Consider the following 27431-nt stretch of genomic DNA (forward strand, 5'->3'; position numbering starts at 1 on the left):
AGAACTTTCTTCCCAGTATGAACTGGTGTGTGCCTTGGAGTGCCTCAGCCTGCCTTGACATACAGTTTCTTCCAAAGCAGCGTTCTCTAAAAGCTAGTTAGCCAGCTTTTGGGTATCATTGTAACTATTTAAGGTGGGCTTATTTGCAAAGAAAGGAGGTTTGTCTGGGCTCATAGTTCTAGAGGTATATGCTCTGACAAGGGCCCTCTAAACTCCAGCAATACCATGGTAGGAACAGGTGTTTCTCTATGATTCTCTCCCTCTTAGATGTTCTAGGACTCCACCCCGGTCACCTAATCTGTCACTTCCTAAGGCTCAACATCTAAATGCTGTAGTTGGGATACATTTTTAATAGCACCGTCATAAGACTTTAAGAATTAAACATTTGCATTAGATTGGGGACCCTCTGTATTGGAGGAGAACAGAAAGCGGACAAGTACTGTTGGCTTTTACTTGTATGGTCCATGCTAAGTGTTGCCTCTTCACAGCCGTGGCAGTTTTACAGCTGTCTAAGAATGCCCTAATTTACACCCAATTCTGAATGGAAATGTTAGCAGAGAGAATACGCACCAAGAGTAATTATAGTGGCTTCAAGTGGCGAAGTCATTGAGTATTAATAATGAGCAGCAAGCTTTGCTTAGGACTAATTCACAGTCTGTTAGGCATCATGATATAGGTGAGCGCTGGTAGAAGACTAATAGTGACATCTCAAGAGGCACGTTAGAGAGTCAGCGAATGGGCTAGTGGCAGGATGGTCCTTTAAACAGCAAGCTGAAGGTGTCACCTATTAGCAGAGGTATTGTGACTAATTCATAAGAGGAAAAAACTAAGAGTTAATGAGTTTAGCCCACCTAAGGTCATGAGCATATTAAATACCAGAACCAGGTGTTTGAACACAAAAAGCTCTAAATTCAGATACCCATGTTCTGAACCACAGTTAGCTAAAGGTGTTGTGTCCATTTGGCAGGATTGGATCAAGAGATTACCATGGAAATGTACAAGAATTGTCAGTTAGCACTGAGTACATCCAGATCTGGAGACCTTATGTCGCTGGTGCAACCACTGTATGCAGTTGTGTTGTTTGTTCCCGGGCTATTTCAAGGACTATGTAAAGGAGTATCAGTGAGATTTTACTTTTTTAGACTAGGTAGATGAAAAATTAAAGTGCAGCCAAGCAAATGTTATTGAATGCCATGAATAAAGAGAATAGTCTATGAGATTTCTAATAGAAAATATAAGAAACAAAGTTTAAATGAGAAGAGAAGAGCAGGGAGATGGCTCAGGGGGTCGAGTGCTTGTTATGCAAGCATGAAGACCCAAGTTCAGATCCCCAGGAAACAAGACAAATAATAAGAACAACAAACAAAGCCAGGCATGGCACCATGTGCCTGTAACTCAGTGCAAAGCCTTAGGGGTCCTTGGGGCTGACTGTCCAAGTCTAGCTTAATTGGTAAACTTTAGTATGAGTCTCTTCCTTCAAAAAATAAGGTAGAGAGTGATTGAGAAAGACACCAACCTTGACGTCTGGCCTTTACACCTGAGCCTCGTGTACACACACGCACGCGCACACACACACACACACATGTACTATACACAACATGCAGAATCAGAATGTCATTGGACTCTCTTATCTTAGGAACAGGATGAAAAGAGGATAGCACCTGCAGACTGTAAAGAAAAAGACCAGGAAGGATGTAACTGTCAGATTTTATATCCAGTTCCAGACCTGTCAAAAATACCCTGAAGGATATTTGAGAAGAGTTAGAGTATGTGACTCACATTAAGAAAATGTTTGAAAGGTCAAAGGGCTAAGAGTAGAGATACCAAGACAGAACAAAGAAAGGAAGCGAGTAAACAGTGAGCCATGGACACAGCCGAATCCAGAACAAGGAGAGACAGCAGTAATGTGTAAGGTCAAATACGGCTTCGTGAAACAAAAATCATAATAAGTATAGTTTAATGAGATTTTAAAATAAAGCATACGAAAGTATTCAAGCCAAATTTAGAATTCGTGAGAACAAGAAAGGTTAGACGAAATGATTGAAAAGTCCTGTTGACCCAGCTCAGACACATGCAGGGCCCACGGTTGTCACTTCAGTCTCTGTGAGCCGCTGTGAGCTCTGTGTAGTTGATTCTGTGGACTGTGTTCTTGTGGTGTCCTCCGTCCTTCCTCCCCCTCTACTGAAGGCTTCCCCCGGCTTCACCTAGTGTTGGCTGTGGGTCTCTGCATCTGCTCCTATCAGTTGCTAGACAGTGCCTCTCAGATGACTATTGGGGTAAGCACTGATACTATGCATAACTTGGTGTTCTTGTGGAACCAGCAGCAGCAGGAGTGGGGGTGTCTCTGACTCGTCTGCTTGGGAGCCTTTTCCTTCTTCTAGGTCACCTCATCCAGCCTTGATATGAGAGTTTGTTCCTAGTCTTTTTGTAATTTGTTATGCCATGTTCAGTTGATATCCCTGGGAAGCCCTTCTTTTCTCTTTTTTTTTTTTTTTCAGAAAAATGGAGGAGGAGGAAAAAGGGTGAGGAAGTTATGGGGAGATATGGGACTGGGAGGAATGGAGGTGGGGAAACCTACAGTTGAGATGTCATTGTATATAAAGAATTAAGATCTTAAAAAGTCTTGTTGATATGTGTAAAGAGTAAAAAATGTACAAATGTCATGTGGGAGACACCTTCTGAAACCCCACCTTACATGACTAAACACAGAAGTGATAGAAAGAGGACTTGAAATAAAAAGTAGCACATCGTTTTAAGACGAATACTTGAAACCTAAATGCACTAAGCTGTGAAGAGACTAACTTGTAAAAACAAGAGCTATTGGAAACGGAAGGAGGGAAAACTTCCATTGCCTCTCAGTACGTGGGAAAGGCTGGTATGTTCTCCGAAGGGGACAGACAGTGAAAAACATGTAAAGAAAGAAAGAGACCAATCCATGTGCTTAATTATAAAAGCTTACATGTTTTATAAATAATGGGTCTTTTCAAGGAGAAGCGTAAGCAAAAGTCAAGATGTAGCTGGCTACATGAATACCCTTAAGAACTTTGAATGAAAAATAGACTTTATGGACCACATAAGCCAGCAATATTAAAAAATATATATAATGATAAGTAACTAAAGCTTTAGGCACGTTCTGTTACTAAGATCAAATAACATATGCAAAATTAAAACCATAAACTACCTAGACGTCAGTGAAAGACACAGTTTTCCAGACTGTATTATACTGTGTAATTCTTACTTGAGAAGAAGTTATAGTTTTAAAGTCTTCCTTATTTAAAGAAAAATATGGCTGGCTGTAGTAAGACACAACTCTAACCTCAGTGTTGAGGAGGCAGAGGCTGGGGAATTAGTGTAAGATTAAAACTAGACTATCTTTTTTGTGAGTTATAAACTAGACAGAGCTAGACATCATCTCAAAAGACCACAAAAAGAAAAGATGAATGATAAAAGTAGTAATTATCTTTTTTAAAAACATATAAAAAAGAAGAAACTCAGAAGAATTGAGAGTAAAGGAGCCCAGAAGCAGAGGTTCCTCTAAGTCCTGGACTAACATCTCAGCTGTCCAGTGCAGGTGTGGAGGGAAGACATGCATGGGAATGGAGGCAGGGGTAATTCCCAGGGCTAATTCCAGTGTTGATCATTTCTCTCCTTCCTGTTGCTTCTCTTTATCTCAGTTTCCTGTCTAGAAACAAAGAGGCTATGTTGGGAAAGGGTCCATGTATGCAGGATCCTGTTACAGCATGATCCTGAGGCCAGAGGGGATTTGGTACTCAGGCTATCTGATGTTAGAGCATGATCCTGAGGCCAGAGGGGATTTGGTACTGGGGCTACCTGAACTTGAAACCCCTACTCAGGAATACATGAAGAGAGTCATGGATTTTAGAGTGCTGAGCCATTGAGAAATGCCTTTCCAAAAGTCCAAAAGACACCTCCCAGCATAGCTACATTATAGTTGTGCGTGCTGATGGACTTATACCAGGACATACATTTTAATGTGTTGGGTTTACTTTATTAACTTTTATTATTTTATTATTTATTACTTTATTATTATTCTTTTCGTTACCTTTTGTTCATCTTACCTTGCCACAAGACTCTGTCAGCAACAAATCGTTATCCCTGAGCTTTAATAAGCCAAGACTTGTTGCAATCCCATTCTGGAAACTGGCATTTAAGACTGTGAGTGTGGGAACGCTTTGTATTACTACTGGCACTTGCTTCATGATTAAAGGAAAAACCTTTGCCTCTCAGCTTGATACTGATATGGATCATTAAACATTCAGCTTGTCTTTTTTTAAATTCATTTTGAATAAGTTCCAGGCATTAATATATTTGAATTATTAGCATTTTGAATGGTATTGGGTGAAAATCAGGGCAATATGGGATAAAATACTAATTGCTTTTCTAAAAATTTGGGTTAAAAAAAAAACAGCCTGTAATGAGAATACTAAATCTTCTCTTTCATATGTTCACTATGGGTTAGAAAGTGAGTGTGTGTGTGTGTGTGTGTGTGTGTGTGTGTGTGTGTATGTGTGTGTGTGTGTGCGTCTGTGTGTGTATGTGTGTGTGTGTGTGTGTTTCTTTATAGGAGAAACATAAGCTTATTAACCATCCAGAAATATGTGCTGTCACAGCTTGTCCAGTACGCAGCAGATAGGTAGTTTTTTACATTGGTTTGAACCTTTTTTTTATTCCAGTGAACACAGCAACTAAGAGAAATAATTGGCAAACCTATTTTCAATTCTGATTATTATTCTGCTAGTGAAGTTTGTGTTTTGGTTGTCATGTTTGGTGGGTAGCCATACAAAGGAAATACAAAGGAATCCTTTAAAACTCTGAATTATGTAGTTCCTGTCAAAAAATAAAACTGTATATGCATGAGACCTTCCTATGTATTTTATACCTGTTTAGAAAAATAGAACTAAGATTTATCTTAAGTTGATCTTCCTTATTTTTTCCTCATCAGAAGACCTAGGCAAATTATTTTATCCCATTGTTCATTTTTCTAATAATAATATTAACCACCTCAAAAGCTACCTCAGGAAAACATAGTGTGTTCAGATAAGGATTGAGAGATAAGTGTCCCCCATCCATGCAGCTCTGTTGATGGTAGCTGCAAGTCTCTGCATGTGTCCTTTTCTCTCTGAACCAGCTTATACTACCTGGTGGACCTGGCCATGTTGCAGGCTCCCATAATGTGGATGTGTGTCTGGCCTTCCTCAGCAGGCTGTTGCAATTAATATATGTATGTGTGTGTGTATGTGTGTGTGTGTGTATATATATATACATATATGTATATATACATACATATTGGCTTCATCAAAATGCCTCTGTGTACATTCATTGCCTCATTTCACATTGTTCAAAAATGTAATAGTGACATTTACAAAGTTATCAAGAGTTTGTGCTCCACATTTCACTTTTCCCATGGATTTTCTAAAATGTTTTCCTTTAATTTGAAATTCAGAAAACTTGAACAGTTGTCATACTCTTGTGCTTGTTTTCTTCGTATCCATCTGCAGGATGAATATAAACCAGAGAAGGCTTTGTCAGAAGAAGACTTGAAAAACGCCGTGAGTGTGCACCACGCCCTAGCATCCAAGGCAACTGACTACGAGAAGAAGCCTAACGTGTTTAAACTCAAGACTGCCGACTGGAGGGTCTTGCTTTTCCAAACCCAGTATGTTTGTTGGATTTGTTCTTGTTTGGTCTTAGTCTCTTCTTCCTGGTAGTCCTTCTCCTTCTCCTTCTCCTTCTCCTTCTCCTTCTCCTTCTCCTTCTCCTTCTCCTTCTCCTTCTCCTTGTCCTTCTCCTTCTCTTCCTGCCACTCTCCATGTACAGGGAAGGAGAGGACCAGCTCCAACCTCTGTCCTCATGCACACACATGCGCGCGCACACACATATGCACACACTTCATACATACACAATGATAATATTTTTAAAGAACAGTGTCGTAAACATTGGCCTAAAAATGTTTGTGTATCAGTGTTTCATCTCTCTTTTGCCCCTACCTAAGAGTAGAGTTATTGGGTTGTGTTGTAAGTGTGTATATAGTATTTGAGGAAACTATCCAGTTCTTTTCTACAGTGGTCAGGCATGTCTTCTTATATTTCCTTCTACTGCATTTTACTGGGCTCAATTTTAAAAAATGTGTGATTAAAAGAGATGAGTTAATGTTAATATTGGCCTAGACTAACTAGCTTCCAAGAAAAAGTAGACTATGAAGCATATATGCCATTTTCTCTATGTATCTTACAGAGTCACAACCTTGTAATGTTGTGATGATCGTTCCTATATAACCTTTCATTCCTATAGTGAGCCCTGTTGAGAATGGTAACCTCCCATGAACCAGTTAATGTTTACATTGAGAACAAATTATCCTAATGTGCCATTTTAAATCAGTGATAAGAAAAAGACAAAGTGTATTCTAGAAACAGCAGTAACTTAAAACATTCACATCTTCCCCTCCTAGGAGTCCAGAGGAAATGCAAGGCTGGATAAGCAAAATTAACTGTGTCGCAGCTGTATTTTCTGCTCCACCATTCCCAGCAGCCATTGGCTCGCAGAAGAAATTTAGCCGCCCACTTCTGCCAGCTACCACAACAAAATTATCCCAGGTAAGGCGGTGTGATCATTCTCTGTACTGGGGCTCTTTCGTAATTTGAGTTCCTAACATAGATAGCAACAAGGTGAGCGCTCTCCTGGGAAAGTAAACAGTACGAGGAAAATTAAAAGTTCCATTGAAAGGGTTTGGTACTTTAAGACATATTTGTTCATACGCCTGTCACTTGTGAGCTTTTCTCTAATTTGTTCTTGTCTTTCCTGCAAACATTAGCCTGAATTATTAAGACTGATTGCTGCCAGTGCGGCACAGCTCTTCCTGAACAGCTCTGCTGTGTAGGAGCCACCTTCTCTGCTGTTTTCCTCGCAGTGCTGCCAGAGTACATTTCTCTTCTGCTGGGGGTGGAGAAATACTTGAAAGTTTCCCCCTCCTTCTGCTGTAGCTTCCAAACAGAATACCATGCCCCACGACACACACCTTACAGTCTGTTGAGGACCTCCTCTTATACCCACCAAAGCAGTCGCCTTCAAGCTTGGTAAGCACAGAATGATCTGAAACTTGGACCACAGGCCCAGTCTGCAGCCCTTTGTGATGGCTAAGATCCAGGCTGAGACAGATATGCAGGTATCTACCTCTTACCAGATTGTAGGTATTGAACACAAAGCACTCTGCTACTGAGATACAACCCAAATATTCTCTCACTTTATCCTGTGGTGTGACCAAGGGTAGGTGTAATAAAGACCCACTGAGAAGACACTGGGAATATGTGTTATGGCAGAAGAGGCTTCTTGTGGTTGCCTTCCTCACTGGTCAGAACTATACATCTCGCCCCACACACATGTCTACAGTCTGTGATGTCATGGTCTACTGTATATATGTGTTAAAATATCACAATTAGCCTCACTAATGAGTATGGTTAATACAAGTAGCAAGAGTTAAATAAATCCAGGTGCAATGAACACATCTATAATTCAGCTACTTGCAACGGTGACTCAGAAGAACTGCTTCAATGCCAGACTCGGCAGTGTATCAATTAATTACATTTAAAAGACAAAATATGAAATGATCTTCAAAATGAAAATACTATGAGGTAAAAGAAAGTGAAATCTCATTTTAAATTTTAGTTGACAAATATGATTTGTCTATATTTATAGGTACAGTATGTTCTTATAGTATGCATATTATGCAGTGATTAATTCAGGTGATTAATATATGTGTTTTGTGGTGAGAATATTTGACGTCTCTTTTGGAAATTTTGAAATATGTCTCACACTGTTATTAATTATAGCTATCTTGGTTTACTATAGAATTCTTGAATTTGTTCTTTCTGACTGACATTTTGATCTTTGTCCAACATCTCCCAGTTCCCACAATCCCCAGGCTACATAGCCACTGTTCCACCATCTAGTAGCATGGGTTTGACTTTTTTGGCTTTCCCATGTAAGTGAGCTCATACAGTGTTTCCCATGTATTCATACTGGAGTTTGTGACCAGAATTTGTTTTTTAAAGGCTGAATATATATGTCACATTTTGATTAGTCAGTCTCTGTTGGTGCACACGTAGTTTATGTCTGTATCATGGACATTATGAGTAATGCTCCTATGATCATAAGAATGCATGCATCTTATTTACATCATTTCATTCCTTTTCTGTTTACCCAGAATTGGGATGGATGGATTATCTAGTAATTCTGGACCTTCCATTCAGTTTTCCAGAACTAGTGTGTTCTGAAGCCTCAGGGACCTAAGGGTAGGGCGCCAGCAAGACCAGAGTCTGAAGTACTTCCCGTTGGGTGGCAGAGGATTGCTGTCCTCCTAGCCTTCCCTGGTGTGAAACATGCATGCAGAGAGGTCACGCTTTCCAGTGTCTCCTAATGACTCTGGGCCTTGGTGACCTTCCATCTTCTCGTATAGGTGCATGAGGGCTTATCCATCTGCAACATGGTCTGTATACTCCTTGGCAGAGCTTAATAGATGAATGAAAAATTATAAACTAATCTCCCTGGAGAATGTTTATTGGCTTTTGTCATTATCAGTGCATAGCTGATGAGTTTTCCAGAATCTTAGGTATATCTCTCTCCAATTTTTGCTAGGACTACTTTGGTGCTTTGTTATGCCTGGTACTTCAAATGAATCGGGTCCTTTTTCATCCTTCACTTCATGCTCCTTTGTGCACTTATTTAGTTTACTTTTCATTATTTATTTTCTAGTTTATGACCTTAAACATCAAGGTTATTTTCTTTGGGCGCTAGGGATCTCACTAATTCAGAAGACTATAAAATACTGTATTTGACTCATGCTTTCTGGGTAACTTTTTACTTAAATTATTACATAGTCTTTAGTATTTGTGGTTATTAATTTTTTGATAGCTTTAAAATCCATCTTTATTCTGCTGTACAAATTTTATAATATAGAATTATGGTTCTCTTATATAAAATATATTTATTGTTCTTTTTAATTCCTTTTTATCTGCCACCCAACTATTTTATACTGCACATGTAAAATTGTCCAAGATTTTGAACAATTTTCTTGGAAAAGCAGAATGCTAAGTAGTTACACAATTGTAGGGGTGCCAGAGAGTTAGAATGTCTTTGTTTCGAGTGTGTTTAGAGCTGCTGGATGTGGAGGTGGAGGCAGGAGGGTAATGAATAAGCTTCAAGGCCAGCTTATTCTACTCAGTGAGTCTCAAAAGAAAAATAGAAAGAAGAATGAATATTTTCAATATGTTCCGAGAGAGCTGGACAGCAGTCTTTTTCTGTAGTGTATTACTAAGTTGCTGTAAATGGTATCCAGGAATGAACATCCTTATGCACAGGATTGATAGTATTATGCCAGTACATAGTGTGTGGACTAATGCTTGCATGCTGGAATCACTCAGTGTTTAACTTTGAGTCAGTGAACTTGAAGCAAGTGAGAACCTCTGCTGCTCTAGGGAAGGATTTCATCTGCAAATACATTTCATAGAAGCATTTCTGCGTAGCACAATTTCTCCCCAAGAGGAAAATATTATGCAAATTAATATTCATTAAGATAAACAGGGAGAAGCTAAGAGCATTACTGAGTGGGCATGAAAGGAGAAGCCAAGTCACGTGACTCTCAGGGAAGGCATTTAGTTGTTCAGCTTTGTAACTTGTTTAACAGGATTTCTTTGAAGAGGCCTGGTCCCCACTTGGTGACGGGCATAGCTGGTAAAGAGCTCAGAAATGGCCTGGCTTTGTGATAAGAGACTGGCCAGTCATGCTAGTTCCTGTACCATCCTAAAAAGGAATAGCAACATGGGCCTAAAACAGTTGGAAGGACTTAGGACCAAAGGCTCAGTGGACTATTTTGATAAATTGAAGTCATTAAACAGAAAGGATTTTACGGGCATCTTGTGCTTGTCTTTGATTATTTTCTGAGCACTGAATGACTTCATACTTTCCTGCAGGAGGAACAGCTGAAATCCCATGAAAGCAAGCTGAAGCAGATCACGACTGAGCTGGCTGAGCACCGCTCCTATCCCCCAGACAAGAAGGTCAAAGCCAAGGATGTCGATGAGTACAAGCTCAAAGATCACTATCTGGAGTTTGAGGTACAGTGAGCCTAGATGTCACTAAGTTCTTGTTTTATTTTCTGCCACCGAAGCAAACACCTCCTAGCAGTTGTGGTAGTGAGCTGGCCTTGTCCTGGCTCCAACTGAGCATGTGCTGATATGACAGGGGTTTCTGTAGCTCCTCACACTTGGGATTTTACTGAAGCACCAAATAAATATCAAAGTGTACGTCAAACAAACCACATCCTATAGGAATAGTGTGTCCCTGCGATAAGGTTAGAAAAGAACAGCAGCGGAGGAAGCATGCCAGGGGGACAGCTGCTTTCCGTGACCCTGAGTTTCTTCCAACAGAGTTGAGGAGGAAGTGAGCTGCAGGGTGATGGGAAGCATCTGCTCATCCCGCACACCCTTGCTGCTGTGACATCAGTACCCTCTTCTCCACCCTCCCCGCCCTGCTTTCAGAAGGGGATTGATGCCCTGAGTCTTGGCTCATTCACTTTCATCTGGTGTTGCCGGTGTGATGATGAGAAACACAGCAGATTCCAAACCAAGCTGAACGCATCTTCCCCGGTGTGCGCTTTGTGTACGGTTTCTCTCCAGTCAGAGCCGGTCCCCTCCAGCTCTCCCTCTTGACCACCACCTCCAGATTCTTAAAGTATCATTTTCTAAAAATCAAGACAGAAAGAAAAGAGAAGGAAGAGCTGTGTGTGCTGCGAGGTTTGCGTTTCGCATGGGCTCTTCTGTCGGGTCTGCTGATATCTTCGCACCTCCAGTCCCTTTGTGTGTCCCCCATTCTTCCTTGTTCCCCTGTGACGTGCCATTTCCTCCTCGATATTGAAATGGGGGGCATCCAAGCACTCGGCTCCTGATCCTGTCTTTGCAGTGCTCCACCCTGTAGCCTCTGTCAGAGCCACTGCCTGGTGCCTCCGCTGTGCCTGTCCTGGCTTCTTTATCTCTCATGTGAACTAGTGGTTGTCCCCGGCTGTCTCCTGCCTTCAATTCATCCAAGTGCTTCGCTTTTTGGTCAACCTGATTGACAGTGTCACCTGTTTCACAGCTGTCCCAGCTCTTATACCCAAACTCTGCTCCGTTTGTAGGGCTCCAAAAAGTCCTACACATAAATCTGAGAGGATTTGTCTTTTTCTCCTCTCTGGCCCATTACTCTGTCCACATGCAATAGTGACATTTCTGCCTTCCTTTCCCCCATCATGGATGCACTCCTTCTGAATTCAGCTACTTCTGCCTCCAATGTCCTTCATGTAGTTTTCTTCTTTCTACTTACTTTCTTTCAAAGTAAGGCACAAATCTTTTCTAAAGAAATCCCTCTCTAGTCTTCCATAAAAAGCCAATCTGTGCTGGAACTCAGCCTCAGTTGGCTCTGCATTGAACTTCTATTAGTCTGTCTCTGTGTCTGAAGCAGGTTCCGCAGGCCCCAGTGCAGCCTGGCGAGGCCCTGTACTTGCTTGTTGATCGTTTCCTGAGTTGTGGCATTATATTTAAGACAGACAGCAGAGCCACACACCACTCTTCTCCATGGGAAAGGAGGCCTTACTCCAGACAGAAAAACTTTCTAGTAGAGCTTGAAAGTTTGTTAACAAAAACTACTGAAGCCCGACCAGCAAAAGACTTGGAAAATCAATGAAAAGAAAAAATGAGTAACTCAGCTTTGGCCAGGCTTTTTCATCCTTGGGAAATGTGAGTTCTCAAAAAGCAATCATTATTCTTCACACTTCTGGAGTAACTCGGAACGATGGACTCAGTTTTGTTTCACACTTTCTAATTAAATTCCCCGACACCTCTCTCCCCTGCTTCCAGCACTCAGCACCTTCCTTTGAGCCCTTGACTCTGGGAGGAGAGCCTTTCCCCAGGAGGTGGAGCCCTTGCAAGGCCACAGGAAGGTAGCCAGGACTAGCACAAAAGAGACTAATGTGTGGATCTTCTGTGGGGCCCTGTTTCTGAAACTGGAGCCCAGCAAGAAGCAGCTGTTTTATTTTCTGAATGCTGAAATTAGACCAGCTTTAAGGAAGTTAGGTGTTGTCCTCATTGCCTCCTCAAGGAACTTGAAGATTGTATTCCAAGACTTCACTCATTAAAGTCAGACTCAGGCTAAGGTGCCAAGTGTGTCGAATTGTCTGTCGAGCTGCATTAACCTGTGTCAATGAGGAAGGTCCAAGGGGCCCTTCCTATGTGAATGTCATCAGAGGGGCTTTCTGCGAGATGAATAAATACTCTTGGGAAAGTGAGTCACTGTTTTTCACTAACTCAGATGAAAATTGAAGTAATGGATCATAGACAATCTACTGTGCTGAGTTGAGTCACAGAGTTGATCTCCTGTGGGTGCTTACAGGGGCCGTTGCCCGGCATCTTCTGCTTTGAGCAGCGTTCTTCAAATAGCTCCCCTCTTTCCTCAGGAAAATGTAGGGAACTTTCCTGAATAGAATGTAGGCCAGTTTGTGTATTTTGCTTACAGCTCTACCCCAGAACCTAGAATAGTTACCAGGTTCTTGATACTCAGCTGCGTGACCAAGTAGAACTTTATCATCGTGTATAAAGATAACATGAGAGAAAATGAGTGCGTTCAGAAGGCTTAGCCTTAATCCTCTGCAGAGGGACGGATGATCTGTGACAGTGAATCCCCTAGCAGATGAGAAGAAGCATCCTGTCTGCAGGTCTGCAGAGCCCTCCTGGTCAGGCACAGGAGGACGGTGCCGGCCCAGCTACATTCTCACTCGGGATGAATCACAGGATAGGCTCTCCCTGCTCCTGAGGACTGGGTCTCACTTGCTCCGTGCAGTCCCTGCTCCTGAGGACTGGGTCTCACTTGCTCCGCGCGGTTCATTATTTCGCAGCCTCCCCAGGTGTCAGCGCTGCTTGTCATTTTCACAAGCCTCAGGAAGAAAGCACTTTTGTTTTGGCAGGATATTGAATTGCTGGTGACACCACCAGGAGAGTTCCTATGTTTATGCATCTCAGTTATGTCCCAGGTTGCTTTGAGGACAAATAATTCTTTATGGCAAGCCAAATGCATACCTCTCTGTAGAGCTAAGAATATCTGAAAGCTCTCAGTCTCAGTAAATAATTAGAAATTCCAGTAAATGTGCAGGTTTAGGACTTAAACAAAGAAATCTATGGAAAACAAAGAAATTTTTATGTTAGCCTTGTAGGGAAAGGCTCATTTTTACCTAAAGCAGAAAATTTCACTGAGAATGGACTGTAACTAACCAAACCTGTACTTTTTGCTCTAATATTTTGTGGGGAATGAACAGTTTTGTTTTTGACTCAATTAGTACCTGAAGCCATGGCCTTTTTCTTGGGAGAATTTTCATGGAAAGCTTGCTTTGGGAAAGAGTATGCTCTGAAATAAGGTTATTGAGCATCGTAAGATCACAAGCAAGCAAGCTAAGGTGTTTCCCAGTTGTGGGAAGTATCTACACTGGCCACACATCCTCACACAATTACTTATTTCCACTTTATTTAGTTCCCATTTTATTATAAAGTATTTTCATTGATGTCAAAGCTCTGGGTACATTAAGAAATACATAAAGCATTAGAAGGAAGACAGATGGTTTGTAGATAACATAAAACCTCATAAAGGAACAGCCAGTCAAGGCACAGTGGACTGAGCTATGCTGGGAAGTATTTTGTGCTTGAAGAAGCAGCATCGTCAAATCCCCTTGATGGCTTTGTACTTAGCATAATGTCAGCAGTCCAGGCAGGGGCATTCTCTTGCCCAGTGGCTTACTTTTGCCACAAAGAAAGTAAACTTCATGTGGAGTTTCTCAACCCCACCCATATCTAATTTAAATGAGACGTGTGTTGATAAGCTGTGGTATATGGTAGGTTAGATGTATCGAATACACATTTACTTACTTTAAATTTGGTGGACTTGTCAGAACACAGCCCATGTAAGTGGCATGCAAAGTGGGGTAGACTGTATTTTGCAGTGTGAAAAGAATGTGAATTTTGGAAGCTAAGGCTAGAAATGGAATGCTGTCACTAGAAAGTCCCTCAATCCACGCATTATTAGTAAAAAGAGCTCATTGGCTCATGAGAGCTCCCCCTTACAGGTGGATTGATATCACTGTCCTCAGCTAGGTTAGTTCCATAAGAAGGGCTTTGTTAGAAAACTAAGCCTGTCCCCAAATGGATGGTTCTAGAAAACACCATACTGAATGAGGTAACCCAGACCCAGAAAGACAAATATATTATGTACTCACTCATAAGTTGCTTTTAGACATAAAGCAAAGAAAAATCAGCCTACAATTCACAACCCCAGAGTACCTAGACAACAAAGAGGACCCTAAGAGAGACATACATGGATCTAATCTACATGGGAAGTAGAAAAAGACAAGATCTCCTGAGTAAATCGGGAGCAAGGAGATCATGGGAGAAGGTTAAATGGGAGGGGAAGAAAGAGAGGGAAGCAGAGAAGAGCTCAATAAAAACAATTTTTTTTAAAAAAAAATTAGCCTGTCCCTTACTTGTTCTATTTTGCTGTCTCTTGTTCTCCTCCTTCTGCCATCAGATGACAGCAGCCAAAGGCCCCTGCCAAGCACTAAGGCAAACGCTCTTAGACGTCTCAACCTCCAGAGCAATGAGTCGAACATTTGTGTCTATTACAGTTCCTCACTCTTGGACATTCTCTTATAGTGACACACACTTATTCAAACATGTTCCCTTGTGCTTTGAAGTAGAATTCTTGCAGGTGTATGAGTCCTCTCATTATTATTCATCAGAAAAGAGTGTAAGATTCCCCCATAACTATAAACAGGCAGTTAGAAACTCTGCTGACTTAGTAGGCTGTAGTTCAGCTGAGTCCCCATTCCCGAATTGTGACCCAGAGTAGCATATGCTTGTGGCTTAGCACAGGGAGGACCCACACAGGCCGCATGCCTGCAGAAGTGAATTTTAGAAACAACAAATGGCTACTATAACAAGACATGACAATATTTCAGGAGGGAATATTTTAAATCTGAAAAATCTGGGGTAATCTTGTAGATGCATTCTTTTCTGAAATTTTATTTTTCTTATCAATCAAAATGACTATTCCTTCTCATACTGGTATATTTAAGAACAAGGATACATTGCCTATTGTCATTAGGGGAACCCAAAATAACTAGTGTCTAAAGGCCACAGAGTATTACTAGAATTTTCTAAGCTACCACTAAACTGTAGGCATTTTGTTTTATAGTTGTTATTGGGTAGTTAGTCTGATATATTTCCTTTTGATCAAATTCTGTTTATTTCCTCAGATTGCCCATTTTTCATTTCCCATCACCGTATTAATCATTTCTACATTGGGAGCTTTGTAACTATCTCACCATTCCTAAGGGCAATGGAAGGACAATCTGAGCACTCTGCTGGGTGCCACAAAGCAGCCCAGCTTCTGAAATACGTTCTCTAGATACTAAGTTCTTGTTCATGGAAGTACAAAGACAGGAGTTCTTTCCCTTTATCTCCCCAGTGGTAACTAAAGATAAGTATCATTACTTAAAGATAGTTGGTGTCCCTAGTCTGTCTCAGTAACTGGCTCTAGCCTGGAACCGAATGCCACCTCCTTTGCAGACAGCCTCAGAGACATGGTGTCATATGTTTGAATTTGAAGAACAAAAATAGTACAAGTCAGTAGAATTCCTGGAAATTTAAAATTTTTCTTTTTAATGAAATTACGTCTTAAATGATGTCCAAAGACAGAGACCAAAGGTCGGCAGTTGTCTGGATGCTCATTTCAGGTAGGAATAGAAACAGTGTTGTCTTTTGGGAGCTCATATTACACAATAAAAGCCGACTAAGAAGCCCTGCAGATTAACCTTTAAATGATTACAGTTGCCTGTAAAGGGAAGAAAAGCCTAGCAGCAAATTCTTTGAGCTTCATATAAGGAGCTAGTTCCTTGCCTTGAGAAGGTATACTAAGCAGCTAGTCTTTTACTTGAAATGACTCACACCTGAAGTCCTTCCTTTATCAGCTGCGAATATGTGCCTTGTGTCTTCTTTGATGACAGTCATAGCCTGTTTGCTTAACATGGTATCCAAAGAAAAAGGGTAAACGTTCTCAGAGACTGAAAAGGTGGGGGGACAATTAGCACAAACTGGGAGTCATCTACCTACAGTTATGAATCCTCTGGAGAATGATGTGAGCCAGAGAATCAAGACCTGCATAGGCACTGTAGCAAAACCCTTGATCACAAAACAAAATTTCTATACTGATCAAAACGGTGTTGTTCTGGGCTAGGGGATATAGCTCAGTGGACGAGTGCTTACCTGGTGTGCTTAGGGTCTTGGGTTTCATCCCCAGCACATGAATATAAACAAACACATAATGTGACACTGATGTTGTGTATTGAAAATCAGTTGTGCGGACTGGGTCAGTGAACCAAAAAAGATCCCAGAAATGAATTCTTGAATATAAGTGTGACAGCTATTCTTGTTTGTCAGCTTGGCTGCATCTGGAGTGAACTAAAATCTGAGCAGCAACTGGGCATGCCTGTGAGGGATTTTTTTTTCTTAATTAAATCATTTGAAGTAGGAAGATCCACTTTTAATCCGGATCTTTTGAGGTGGGAAGATCCACCTTGAACCTGGCCCACACCTGTATAAAGGACATGGGGGAAGGAAGCTTTAGTTTCTCACTCCTGTCTGCGTTCTCACTCTCCCTGGCAAGTCCATTCCTTCGCTGGTATCAGAGCCTGTGTCTTCAGGGTTCTGGCATGTGCTGGAGAACAGCCTCATGGACTGAACAACTACTGGATTCTCGGATTGTCCTTTGGTAGGCAGCCATTGGTGGAGTAGCAAGACCACAACCTATAAGCCATTCTAATAAATCCTCTTTAAATTCATACATGCATATGTATATATAGAGATACACACATGTATATATATATGTGTGTGTGTGTGTGTGTGTGTGTGTGTGTTCTCTTCCTCTAGAGAACCCTAATTAATATAATAATATTAAAAAATCTTCAACAAAATTGCCAGGAATACATAGTAGGAAAAGGATAGTCTCTTCAATAAATGCTGCTTTGAAAACTAGAGATCCAGGTACATGAAAACTGCAATAGAATTCTTAGTCTATGTTATATGCAAAAATAATGATGGTATGTACCTTTAATATCAGTGAAGTGTCCGACGCACACAAGACGCTGAACAAACCCACTTAGAAGTTTATTAGAGGAGGAAGGTTCTCGCAGGCCTGAGGAAACGGTGTACAGAGAGAGAGAGGGCAAAGATGGCACGTCCAGCTTTGAAAGGCTACCTAGCACATGCGCACGGGGGAAGATGTGCCTGTGTCACACACTGAGGATGGTAGACCCACGCCTTGCACATGCCCACAGGGGGTTTGCATGAGTGCGTCACAAGCTGATGACGCAGATGACAGGCAACACACGCACGCTCACAAGGGTTTTAGTCGAGTCGCACGTGGAGGTAACCATGCATGCCCACGTCTGGGTCAAGCAGGCCCTTTGTTCTCAAGGGTCTGCCCACATGTGCCTGCCTTTAGGACCCAGAAGTACAGCCTTATGGGTGGCTAATAATTACAATCAGTACTAGGGAGGTAGAGACAGACAGATCTCTATAAATTTGATGCCAGCCTATTCTATATAATGAGTTTAAGGCCAGGAAGAGCTATTGAGTAAAACTCTGTCTCAAAACATCAAGTAATAATAAGATTTGGTCAGAAAGTGAAGCTCAGAGAACAAAGCATAGCTAAAAGCCCCAAATACCAGCCCTCAATGTGTCACTAAATCCACAGACAACAAAAGCAAAAACAGTAAATAGGAATGTGTCGAGCTAAAGGTTTCTGCTCATCAAAGGCACAATACAAAACAAGAACAATAAAGAGAAAAGGCTATCTGGAGAGCATGTTTACAGTAAGGGGCTGGCAGAAAAACTATACAGGTTCATCATACAACTAAATAAAACAAACAAACAAAAAATAGCCTTCCAGAAAGGATGTAAGTAGACATTGCCTGAGAGAGTCCACGTAGTTGACCCCAGTCCATGAAGCAGAGCCCATCACTACTAACCATTGGGAAATGAAGTTTAGGGTGGCTGTTATGAGCAGGGCAAAAGGTCACATGTTTTATTGAAGAGAAGGAAATAAACGGAGCTCTCTTATCCATTGAATGTAAATTGATATCATTGCTAGGAAATTATAAATAGAATCACTACTTGATCTGAATATGTGTCAGGAGGAGGAGTTACTGTATCTCTGAGACACAACTGCTTTCCTGTTTGATTTCAGCATTGCTTATAGTTGCAAAGATACAGAAACAACCTGTGTCTATCAACTGACAGGTGAAAAGGATATTGTGTTGCAACCATGTATGAGTAAAATATCTTATTTTTGTTGAGGGGTAGAGACCCAAAGACCACTCACAATAAAAGTCTGAATTAGAGTCTATTAAGGCAGTGACTGCCTGGAGAGAAGAAGTTTTCACAACCTCAAATGCATTTTACAGGGAGCACAGAAAAACTGGTTTGCAGTTGCAGGGAGAAGTAAAGCAAGCTGGAAGTTTAAAAGAAGCCAAAAGCATGCATTAGCTGGGGCCTTTCAACCTCAGGGTTGTTTCTTCTTCTTCTTCTTCTTCTTCTTCTTCTTCTTCTTCTTCTTCTTCTTCTTCTTCTTCTTCTTCTTCTTCCTCTTCCTCTTCCTCTTCCTCCTCCTCTTTCTCTTTTTCCTCCTCCTCCTCCTCCTCCTCCTCCTCCTCCTCCTCCTCCTCCTCCTCCGTCTTCGACAGGGTTTCTCTGTAGCTTTTGGAGTATGTCCTAGAACTTTCTCTGTAGACTAGGCTAGCCTTGAACTCAGAGATCTGCTTCCTGAGTGCTAGAATTAAAGGCATGCACCACCACCTCTCAGCCTCAACCCCAAGTTTCTACATAAGATTGGGTACTTTCCCATGGGACTTTCCATTGGGGTGGGGGTGGGGGATGGAATAGAAAAAGTGGGTCAGTTTTAAGTTAAATCAAAGATATCTCCAGCTAAGACAAGCTAGGAGAACCTTTGCCCTGTTTTGTCCTGTTATTCTCCCTTACAGAAGGGAAAAAAGTCTGCCATCTGTAACATGGCTGGACCTGGAAGGCATCGCGTTCAGTGAAATGTGCCACAGCTGATTATCAGGGTCCTCTAGAGCAGTGGCTCTCACCTTCCTAATGCTGCAACCCTTTAATACAGTTCCTCCTGTTGTGGTGCCCCCAACCATAGAATTATTTCCCTTGCTACTTCGTAACTGTAATGTGGCTACTGTTTTGAATCATAAGGTAAACATCTGTGTTTTGGGATGGTCTAGGCAACCTGTGGGAGAGGATGGTTTGGCAACCCCCAAAGGGGTCACAACCCACAGGTTGAGAATCGCCACTCCAGAGTGATTCTCAGAACCAATAGAATGAGTATGTAATAAGTAGGGATTTGTTAGATTGGCTTATGTGATGTGGGTCCAACAATTGCTGCAAGATAGAGAGAACCCAGTAACTTCTTGTCCACAAGGCTGAAAGCCGCAGAAGTCCCATTCTAGTGCTGCAAACCTGAGGAATTTCTTCAGATCTACTAGTATCCAGTCAGGCTGGGGTTTGATGGAAACAAGAGTGGCAGCGGCAAGAGGATAGATACATTCCCCACCAGGAGGCAAGGGCAAGTGGCCACGTCACAGCAGCACTGCCCTCCAGCCTCCTATGTCTTGATACCTTCCTGTTCATGGTAATCCCTCCAGAAAATGCCTATTACAGACTTACAGAGTCTGATTTGATTCCAGTACCCGTCAAGTTGACCATGGAGATCCAGCAGCTCACACAGAGCATACAGTTACAAATACTGCATGATGTGCTTACGTCTCTTAGTTTCTGAGGCTGATAATAAGAAAAGAGATTTATTTCGGCTCATGGCTATGGTTTACAGCAGAGGACTGTATCTGGACCTGCTTTCCTGGCAGATTGCCAAGTCTAGTTAAATCAGTGAGCTCTTGGTTCAGTTAGAGACCCTGTCTCTAAAACTCAGATTGACAATACTGAGGGAGAAACCCAAGTCAGCCTCTGGCTTATACACATGTGCAGCCACATTCACATGCCCACTGCATGAACATGTATGCATGTGCGCGTGCGCGCGTGCACTCACACACACACACACACACAAACACACACACACACACTGAAAAGTACAAGTTTTCGAGAATACACTATATAACTTCAACTAATTCTTATGGCTCAGAAGCAAAATCAAAATACAAATGAAAAGATAATGAACATGACTGTCTAAAAATTTTTTTAAAAGCTAAAATTTTGTCTTAGGTAGGTAAAGGGAAAATTTACAGAGATAGTAGTATTTCTGTAGCTCAGATACTTTATAACTTGGGCAAGTAGAAGCTTAATTTTATATACCTGTAGTTCAAGAGACAACTTGTTTCACTTCGCTGAAAAGCAAGCTCTTGAACTCCAGTAATCCAATGGTTCAAAACAAGCCTGCACTGTAGAGTGAGTTCAAGGTAGCCTAGGCAACTTAGTGAAACCTTGTCCTTAAAATAAAAGGTAAAAGGAGGGGTGGAAATATCGGTAACTGTAAAGTACTTGCCTAGCAAGCCTGAGACCCTAGAAGCCGTTATCTCCAGAAGGTGAATTACAGGTTTGGGTCTGGTTGGGTTTTAATATATTCTAGGTGTAAGATAATCATTTGTGTGCAATGCAGTTCTTTGAGATGGATGGGAGAGAAGCATGATCTCGATGTGCTATGGCTGTAGAATTGTGGAGGTGCGCCAATCTGATTTGACTTGCTAATTTCTTCCACAGACTAGATTCCATAGGAGTATGATAGCAAGGCAGGGACTAGAGAATGGTGACAGGTGACACTCCCAAAACACTCTGTGTAAGCACGGTCCCCTTCGTTTGTGTTATTACAAGCTTTTGACTTCTCTTTATATTATTATATAAAAGGTTTTCATTTTTTAAATTATTTTAGAAACTATAGTCACTAAGCTCGTTTAGAGAACATGAATGCAGAAATCAAAACTGAATCGAAAGAACAGAGTGCAGACATCTTTCAGTTTTTCCAGAGTGCAGGCTGTACACACTGATAATGTTATTTTTAGATAGTGGCTTCCTAGTGCATGTTGATGCCTGGTGTGGGAGAATAGGGTAAAAAAAAAAAAACCCAGCCCCAGCACAGCCTATATGTTAGGAGTCTCTTCTGTCTATTGTTGCCGTCTGAGAGGTGAGTAAGCTAATTGATCAATAAGAAAGTAAATTGCACATCAGTTCTGCCATGACCTCTAGGAGTGCAGACTGAAAATGACCAGACTGTGTGTAAATAAGTAGCCAGTTTACAGGCCCCTTGCTCTGTTTCCTTTGATTTGGTTTGGAGTTTATTTCTTGATTTTCCAGCATAGAGCTCTAGAAGCAACACGTGCTTTGACGTGTATGTTACTTACGGCTTTTTCTGCCTAAAGACGGCCTTTTCCTCCACCTATGTGAGAAACAAGATACTGGGAGGAGATGCTAAGGGCCTGGTTCTGGGGCATGGGCTATAACTACAGATGGGGACACAGTGGGCACACAGACAGCATGGCTTTCATTGAGGGGTGACTGTTGCTCTCCTCTCTCAGAGAACAGAGAGGAGAGACACTTGTATTAAGTGAGACAAGAGATGGTGAACAGAGCTCAGGAGAAGGGACACCATCAGATGCAGGTGAGTTTTATGTGTGGGTGTGATGCAACTGGCTTCAAAGAATATCACTCGCTAGGTTTTCCTTCTAAAGAGCAATTAACATTTAATCCATGTAGCATCTTAGGCATGTCCTTAGGCATAGTATTTTTTTTGTCGGCACTCATAGGCCTTGCTACCAATGAAAAATAACTTTCTCCTACAAATTGGAGACAGATTTGTTTGCAGGGAGTCAAGAACAAGCATAATGAAAGTAGGGAAACGTAAAGAGGTTACGCATTGAAGAAAGTATCAGAGCTTTTTAAAAGCCGTTGTGCTTGTTGTCCACAGGAGCTCATGAAAACAGCTCATCCGAAGAAAGAAATTAGCAGAGAAAACTTGCTTGTCTATTTCAAAAACAAACAAACTTGCCTTTGGGCACCTAAGTAGCTCCAGCTCTTGGATGTGGTAGAAATCCCATCTGGGGTTGTTATCAAGTAGTGGGTGAGGTCATGCAGTCTAGACTGCTAGAAATCTATTTACACTATTGGGGCAGCATTGAGGAAGGAAGGTAAGCTTACAGCTAGCTCAGAAATACAGAAGTGATATGAGCATGTGATTGTGGACTAAGATATCATTAATAATATCTGTACAAGTAACAATATATCCTTGAGGAACCCCTTATTTTCTTAAACTTTTTTTTTGTCCTTTGTAATGAAAGACCCATACCTGATGAGGTTGAATAGTGATAACAGAACCATGATCTAGAATGTAGTAAGACCCGTATTCACTAGTTTAATGACATTGCCATCCGTAGGCATCTCCTGTAAGACTGTTTTCTTGCTGCCACTGTCTTTTTATGGACTCACTTTTAGACATCCCATCTTATTTTCAATGATCTAGATTAGAAACTGTGTTACTTTCCAATAGAGTGATGGGTTTGTGGTGTAATAGTAAATTAATTTAAAATACCTCTCTTGATATTTCACCTCTTTTCTACATGTTCCATTATGGATCATCCTATCATAATATTGTCAGTGAAGTATAATCTTTTAATATTGTTATTGTCTGTGTAATGCTGATTCATCCTAATTAGTAAGGCAAGAAACCACTATTCTATGGCCCAGGGGTCTGACCAATCTTAGTTTAGCTTCCAAGTCTACATCAAGTGGTGGTGCATGCCTTTAATCCCAGCACTCGGGAGGCAGAGGCAGGCAGATCTCTGAGTTCGAGGCCAGCCTGGTCTACAAGAGCTAGTTCCAGGACAGGCGCCAGAAACTACAGGGAAACCCTGTCTCAAAAAACCAAAAAAAAAAAAAAAAGTTTACATCAAGCCCTTAATGTAATCCTGACACATTATATGTAAATGACATGTGAAGATGACCATGTAGGCATAATCTAGATATAAATAACCCTTGGAAAACTACTCATCTCTTTATTGTGCACTTGCGTTGTGAACTTAGAGGTTCTATGCCAGTCGGCACAAGATCAAGTCACTATCCACATGAGCAAGCACCAGAGTCCGGGCATTGTAGTCCAATTTCTCGATTTATCTCTAAGCTTACAATGCATGATAAAGTCAGTTCTTCTCTTCCTGCTCCATAAGAGATTGTGTAAAATAAATCTGTACTTTAGGGTCCTCTGAAATACTTGTCTGTCTCTAGAGAGGGACTCGGTTTCAGCCAGGCTGCTTCTATTTGGTGCCTGATTAGGATTTGTCACAGATAATATCTCAACTGCCAAACTCAAGAGGGTATGGAGAGAGAAGGAATAAGCCTTGGAATGACAAGTCAGACGTTAGTGACTCGTGGAAGACAATGATGGAATCCACAATGGTGGAATACCTAAAATAATGTCGTATTCTTAGAGGTACTGGAGGTCATAACTTACCAGGCATCTATTAACCATGTCTATATCCCCTGTTGTTTTTATTTATATAAAAATACAAACAGATTAGTTTGTATAAAATATATTTGCAGCCAGTCTTGGGTGAATTTATTTTCTTTTGCATATATTTTTTCCATTCATATATTTAATGGGTGTTTTATTTACTCTTAGGAAACAAAAGCAATTGTTTTCCTTCATGTGACAGAACCTAGGGGAAAAGGAAGAAATAAACAAGGTTTTCTAAAAATTAGAAATACAAGGCTGTTGGATGGAGAAAACTGATCAGGAAAAATTAGTGACGGCATGAGAAGAGGGGTGGTGGTTTAGAATTGGAAGGCCTTGCTGTGGCAATGACATTATGAAGCCTGAATGTGATGAAGGACAGTAGGGCGTGGTCTCCATGATTTGTGGGTAAAGAGCAATGGGGGGAAAGAAAATAGAAAGTGCAAGAGGTCCTGGGGGAATGTGTCTCACACATAGGGGCAGCCAGGAGGCAGGCCCTCTGCTACTCAGTAGCCCAGAGACTTACTTTAAGAGTAAACCAGTGGTGTTGGTGGCACAAGGAGTGGCAATCAACAAAGATTAGAGATATCTGGGCCACTTGAAGGATTTGAGGTTGAGAAGCATCTTATAAGGATCCAAGACACGTAGCACTCTGAGCAGTGGTAGCCTGCTGTGTCTCACATCACTGACTGTTGAGGGGAGTGTGCATGGATGCCAAAGAAGGGAGCAAAGAGGCCAAGCAGGAAGCATCTCTTAATTGTCTAGGCATGAGAGGACTGTGCTTGCTTCAGATGTGGTAGAAGCCATGAGAAAGCGCAGATTTCTGAATATATTGCGAAGATGAAGGGATGGGGCTTACTCCAAGAATGAATTTAGGATATAGAGAAAGTAGAGTCAAGGAGAGAAATATTTATTATTATCAAATTGTCTTTGTGATATAAAACGTTCTAGTTTGGTCTCTGATCTGGTATTTTAATCAGATTTTGGAACCTTACAATTATATATACCATCTTAGAATCTCTTAGAAACTATAAGATATTATATACATAGCAAACATACAGGAAAAGACTAAGAGAATCCTATTAAGCTACAGAGAACAAGTAAGTGACATAATACTAACAATGGACTTAATAGTCACTGACTTAATGTTCATTATGTAACCACATTGTGGTGAATAATAATGTCTATCAATAAACCATTGACTATTCAGAAAAAAAACAAAGTTATACCATATCACAATTCATTAGTCAAGTAATTTTTTTCATAAATAAAATTGAGACCAGAGTTTCATTGCTCCTCAGTAGGGATGTTTTTAATGCTTGTATACTTTTGGCTACAAATGGTAGAAAACTGACCAGATGTTTAAATGGAGTAAATATTCTTACATCTAACTTAAAAGCAAATGTAAGTGGGTGGTTCCTGTGTGCTAAACGCTGTCATGGTGGATGTATAGGCTTTCTAAATTTCTAATATGTTTTATGGCCATAATGGCCTTTGGTTTTTGTGCTTATTTCATGATTTCACAGTGGCTGCCTGAGTTTCAAGCATTGGGCTGGACCTTGTCATTAGAATAGCGTCACTGCTTTCTCGAACATGCCCTAGCAGACCGCTGCATGTGTGTCAGGGCTAAGACCAGAGCGCATGGCAGAACAGGAGACTGAAGGAGTGCTGGGAATTACTGCTTCCTTTTCCACTTTGTTTCCTCTCCTCAGGCTAGTCACATGAATATTTTTAATTAAAAACATAAGATAAAATTCAACTCCATTTGTGAGGAGGAACAGGCTGTTAGGGAAGCAGCAGTCCTTTTCTAAATGTCATCTGCCAGGTTCTTCAGGCAAGGTTGGCTATTTGAATACTGGCTGCTTTTTTAGTCTGATGCATCAGGCTTTTAAAAAGAAATTTTTAAAAGAAAAAAATGTGGGGGAGGGCTGGTGGAGAGGGCTTAGTCTACAGAATGCTATCGTGAGGACCTGAGTTCAGTTCCCAGCTGAGACGAAAGACAGGCACTGAGGAACAGACCTAGAATTCCAGTGCTCAGGAGGAAGACAAGGATTCCTAGGAGCTGCTGGCCAGTCAGTCTAGGCAAATTGGTACACACACGCAGAGGGGGGAAGAGAGAGAGAAAGAGAGAGAGAGAGAGAGAGAGAGAGAGAGAGAGAGAGAGAGAGAGGGGAGGAGGAGGAAGAAACTGTCAGGAAAACATAACAATGAGGGTTCATTTAGTTGGCAATGTCTGGACAACAAAGGGAATAATCAACAATATAAAGAAGCAACTTGCTAAATGAGAGAAAATATTTGCAAATGATTCTTCTGATGGGTAATATCCAGAATGTGTATGGAGCTCAAACAACAACAAGGAAATAAGGAAAATTTTAATTGAAAATTATGCACAATAGAAGTGGGTATGAAGGTGGGGTTCCAGAACACAGCAAGGGGATAGGTGATGGCAGATTACCTGAATGGACACTTTTCAAGAGAGAATATGCAAATGACCAACAATTATGAAAAATATTCAATATTACTTATTGAGAAAATAAAAAACAAAGCAAAAATGAGATAAAATAATTCTTATGAAAAAGACAAAATAAAATCTTAGAAATATGGTAATGATACAGAGGAAGGGTGAAGACTCAAATACTGTTGGTGATGCCAACTTTTACAGTCATTGTGGCATGCTGTATGCAAGTTCCTCAAAACCTACAGATTACTATATGATCCAACAATTCCACTCTCCTGGATATGATGTGGAAATCAGTATGTGAGAGGTATTTGTATCCATGGGTTTATTTAACTGTTCATAATAGCCCAGATAAGGAATCTCAACCTAAATACCCATCAATGGATGGAGAAATAAATAAAGAAGATGTGTATTGTTATATAGTATAGTCACATGTGCTTACATGTCTTATTCAGCCATAAGCTATGGATCTGGTGTTTGTAGCAACATACATGGAGCTGGGCACCATCATTGTTACATGAGTCAGACTTGGAAAGAAAACAAACCACATGTTCTCTCTTAGTGGATCTTAAAGAAGGAGAGAGGAGAATTGTGGTAACCACAGCCTGGAAAGGCGCTCGGGGAAGGGACTAAAAGACAGCTACGGGGATGCAGTTGGACAGGAGGGACAGCACTCATGGTCTCATGTTCCTTGGTAACAGCATTACTCAATTGACACTAAGTGTTTGACAAGAGTAGAAAGGTTTTGACTGATTGTTCTCAGTGCTGTGTCTGGGATGATACTTATGCCAGCTGCTGTGATCTGATCATACACATTTTGTACATGTGTTGTAACGTCACACTGTACCCCCTGTATGTACAGTCAATATGAGTAACTTAGCAATAAAATAATTTTGAATAGTGAGGATGGTCTTTCTGCCTCTTCCTCCTTGATGTTCCCTTTGCCCTAGATGCAGGAGTTGTGCTGTAGGTGCATAGCCATTGGAGCTGGGCTCCCTACAATCTGCTGGTCTCTGCACTGTATCCAGATGTGGTTTCTATGATGGTCTCAATAAAGTGACATGATTTGATTTCAATTAAACAATAAACTAGAAAAAAGGGAATGACTACAATTACTATTTCTGTCGGGTTGTTCTTCCTTGTGTGTCAGCTTTAGCTTCAAACTTACATTTCTCGGTTTATCTTGGGAAAATCTATGAGAGTCATGTCTTCTAAGAAAGGAAGAAAGAAAATCACCCTTCAAAGATGAGGCCCATAGTTAATTAGAAGTACAGCCTTCCTATGCCTCAAAGAGAATACCCTGAGAAATTGAATAAGGGTCTTCATGCTGAGTTGGTTTTCTGTCCTCAGAAAGGAGTCTAGCCAT

General features: G+C 41.1%; 1 protein-coding gene across 3 annotated transcripts in view; it reads left to right on the forward strand.

Moving 5' to 3' along the window:
• Psd3 (pleckstrin and Sec7 domain containing 3) overlaps positions 1 to 27431 on the forward strand; it is a 548735-nt gene that overhangs the window by 510467 nt on the left and 10837 nt on the right. For all 3 annotated transcript variants that reach the window (XM_038324926.1, XM_038324929.2, XM_038324927.2), the window contains 3 exons: positions 5520 to 5677; positions 6470 to 6614; positions 9987 to 10130. In XM_038324926.1, the coding sequence (XP_038180854.1) occupies positions 5520 to 5677; positions 6470 to 6614; positions 9987 to 10130 (447 nt within the window). The remainder of the gene's footprint in view (positions 1 to 5519; positions 5678 to 6469; positions 6615 to 9986; positions 10131 to 27431) is intronic.

The sequence above is a fragment of the Arvicola amphibius genome, chromosome 4, assembly GCF_903992535.2.
Source record: "Arvicola amphibius chromosome 4, mArvAmp1.2, whole genome shotgun sequence".
In the NCBI taxonomy this organism is placed as follows: domain Eukaryota; kingdom Metazoa; phylum Chordata; class Mammalia; order Rodentia; family Cricetidae; genus Arvicola; species Arvicola amphibius.